The 3014-nt window shown below is 43.2% G+C and overlaps 1 protein-coding gene across 1 annotated transcript; it reads right to left on the reverse strand.

The window, feature by feature from the left end:
- Positions 1-504: 504 nt before the first annotated feature.
- Positions 505-1446, reverse strand: LOC133056768 (olfactory receptor 5AN1-like). Its single transcript, XM_061142486.1, has one exon. The coding sequence runs from the start codon at positions 1441-1443 to the stop codon at positions 505-507; it is 939 nt and encodes a 312-aa protein (XP_060998469.1). The 5' UTR covers positions 1444-1446.
- Between the last annotated feature and the right edge of the window lie 1568 nt (positions 1447-3014).

Genomic DNA, 3014 nt, shown 5'->3' on the forward strand with positions numbered 1-3014 from the left:
ACTAAGGAAGTCCAAGCAGCCCAATAGTATACCTTGTCTCTGCATACATTGTCATCAGAAACACAGAACAAACCTTGGCCACCACCACATTTGGATTGTGCTGTGTCAGGATATTTGGGAGAAAAGGTATACACACTCCAGAGGTCTGTGTCAGCTGTTTCTTCTTCAGGGTCAGAAGCCCGAGATTGAACAGGGCTCCCTCTCAGAAGCAAAAGAGAAGTAGCAAGGTTCTAACCCTTAATGTTTCACAAATACTTACAGATATATTAATAAGTATTGAGGCCACTCCTCATGGAGGATGTAAACTATGAATTTCCATGCTGTAAAGACATCATGTTCATGTGGCAACAAGTCAGCTGTTTGGTCCATATTGGCATATTGCATATCAGATTAAGCCATCTTTGTCAAAGGAGCCAGGAATTCTATAGGCCTTTCGTATGAATATTATTGAGGGTTAAGATGATTCTAAAAAGACAAATCCATCAGAAATCTCAGTCTATGGCCTCAGCAACAACCGCCCTTCTTTTGCAACCTCTTCAAGGCATCTTTGATTTCTTTGTTTCTCAGACTGTAAATCAAAGGATTCAGCATGGGAATCATCACCGTGTAGAAGACCGATGCAAATCTGTCAAAGCTGGAGGAACCACCAGAGCTGGAGCTCAAATAGACAAACATCCCTGAGGTATAGAAGAGGCTCACTGCTGTCAGGTGGGAAGCACAGGTGTTGAAAGCTTTGGATCTGCCTTTCACGGAAGTGATCTTCAGGATGGAGATGACAATGTAAACATAGGATATCATGATAATGGAAACATTTACTATCCCAAAGATCATTGTCGATAAAGCAGTGAAGAGTTGTGCAGAGAACGTGTCAGTGCAGGACAGAACTAACAGCTGAGGCATGTCACAGAAGAAGTGGTTGATGACATTAGGCCCACAGAACTGGAAATTCAACATGAAACACAAATAGAATATAGACGCAGAGAGTCCAGCCAAGTAGGATCCGAGCACCATCCGACCGCAGAGAACGGGCGACATGATTGAGGAATAGAGGAGTGGGTTACAAATGGCAGCATATCGGTCATAAGCCATGGTGGTCATGAGGCAAGACTCACTCAGCCCCATGGTTGAGAATACGAAATTCTGAATCACACAGTCCACATAGGTGATAATTTTGTGCTCCCGGAAGAAGTCGTAAAGCATCTTGGGGGCTGTGGCAGTCACGTAGCAGATATCCATGAAGGACAGGTTACTGAGGAAGAAGTACATGGGGGTGTGGAGGTGGGAGTCTATTCCTATTAAGATGATGAGCGACAGGTTACACGTCAGGGTCAAAATGTATATCACCAGGAATACAGCAAAAAGTACTGCAATGATTCTGGGAAAATCTGAGAATCCCAAGAGGATAAAATAAGTGATCTCTGTGATATTGCCTCCTCCAATCATTGGCTTGACACTCCTAAAATCAGAAAAGTGACCAGAGGATACATTCTCTACTCGTGACATGCTAGCATTACAAGCCTCATATACAACATATTTTCCCCCACTGAGCACTGGAGAAGTGGAAATGCTTAGGGTCTTAAGAAAAGACCCCGCTTTTCATCTTGAATTGTCAAGAAGTGCCTTCTCAGTGTTCCATGGACTATAGAGTTCATGGAGTGCTCCGGGCCAGAATACTGGAGTGGGTAGCCTCTCCCTTCTCCAGGCGATTTCCCCAACCCAGGGATCGAACCCAGGTCTCCCTCATTGCACGCAGATTCTTTACCAACTCAGCCACCAGGGAAGCCCAAGAAGGCTGGATTGGGTGGCCTATCATTTCTCCAGCAGATCTTCCCATCCCAGGAATTGAACTGGTACCTCTGCATTGCAGACAGACTCTTTACCAGCTGAGCCACAAGGGAAGCCCAATTATTTTACGAGGCCTCACAAAAATTAAAAGGCATGTTTTTTAAATTGACTCAAACTTTGAAATAAAGCAAAGTCTATCTCTGCCAAAGCAATTGAAATTCTGTGCTTGTATATCATGAAGAGACGTTTGGTTAAAACAATAAGGATTTTAAAGACCTCTGATGATTTTATATGTATAACTGTTGCTTTATAATAATAAAAGGATAAGCAGCATCATTTCAGGATAAATTTGAACTAGCCCTTCTTCCCATGATGGTCACCCAGATGGGTTTTCAAGAATTTCTTCTTTACCCATAAAAAATTACCTTGTTTACAGTAACACCTCAATTTTTTACATATGTATTCAATACATCATCTCCAAAATAATCTGGACATTTACCTTAATTTATATTTCTGATATATTTTGTAGAGTACAGCATGTATGCCCAATAGTTATGAAATAAGACTTCTTAGGGAAGCCATGTACAAACTGTTCTAAAGGGAGCCTAATGTAACTCACTACCAGCCCCAATTATTGTCCTAATATTCGAATATTCTGCATGGTAGGCACCATCAGTTCTATGGACATGAGTCTGAGCAAATGCCAGGAGATAGTGAAGGACAGGGAAGCCTGGCGTGCTGCAGTCCATGGGGTCACAAAGAATCGGACACAACTGAGCAACTGAACAAGGAATCGATTAGTACTGTGGTTAAAGTTCCAACTTAGAGATATAGTTCTCAGTGACATAAGCAAGATGACAACATAGGTCATGCCTGACTTCAGTTCCCCTCACCAGAAGAAAGAAAAGTGAAAGTTGCTCAGTCATGTCTGACTCTCTGTGACCCCCTGGACTATAGCCTGCCAGGCTCCTCTGTCTGTGGAATTCTCCAAGCCATAATACTGGAGTGGGTAGCCTATCCCTTCTCCAGAGGAACTTCCTGTCCCAGGAATCGAACCAGGGTCTCCTGCACTACAGGTGGATTCTTTCCCAGCTGAGCGACCAGGGAAGCCCCACCAGAAAAACAATTAGCAGTTATTCGTAGACACCGTACTAATGAAAAAATCCTAAAGTGCAGGGATGAGGCTGAAGTGTCCCTGTGAACTAGAGAGATGGAGAAAGACCACATTA

This window comes from Dama dama, chromosome 1 (genome assembly GCF_033118175.1).
Source record: "Dama dama isolate Ldn47 chromosome 1, ASM3311817v1, whole genome shotgun sequence".
NCBI classification, from domain to species: domain Eukaryota; kingdom Metazoa; phylum Chordata; class Mammalia; order Artiodactyla; family Cervidae; genus Dama; species Dama dama.

Coding starts and splice junctions, on each gene's coding strand:
- LOC133056768 (XM_061142486.1), bottom strand. CDS start 1,443: ATGATTGGAGGAGGCAATATCACAGAGATCACTTATTTTATCCTCTTG.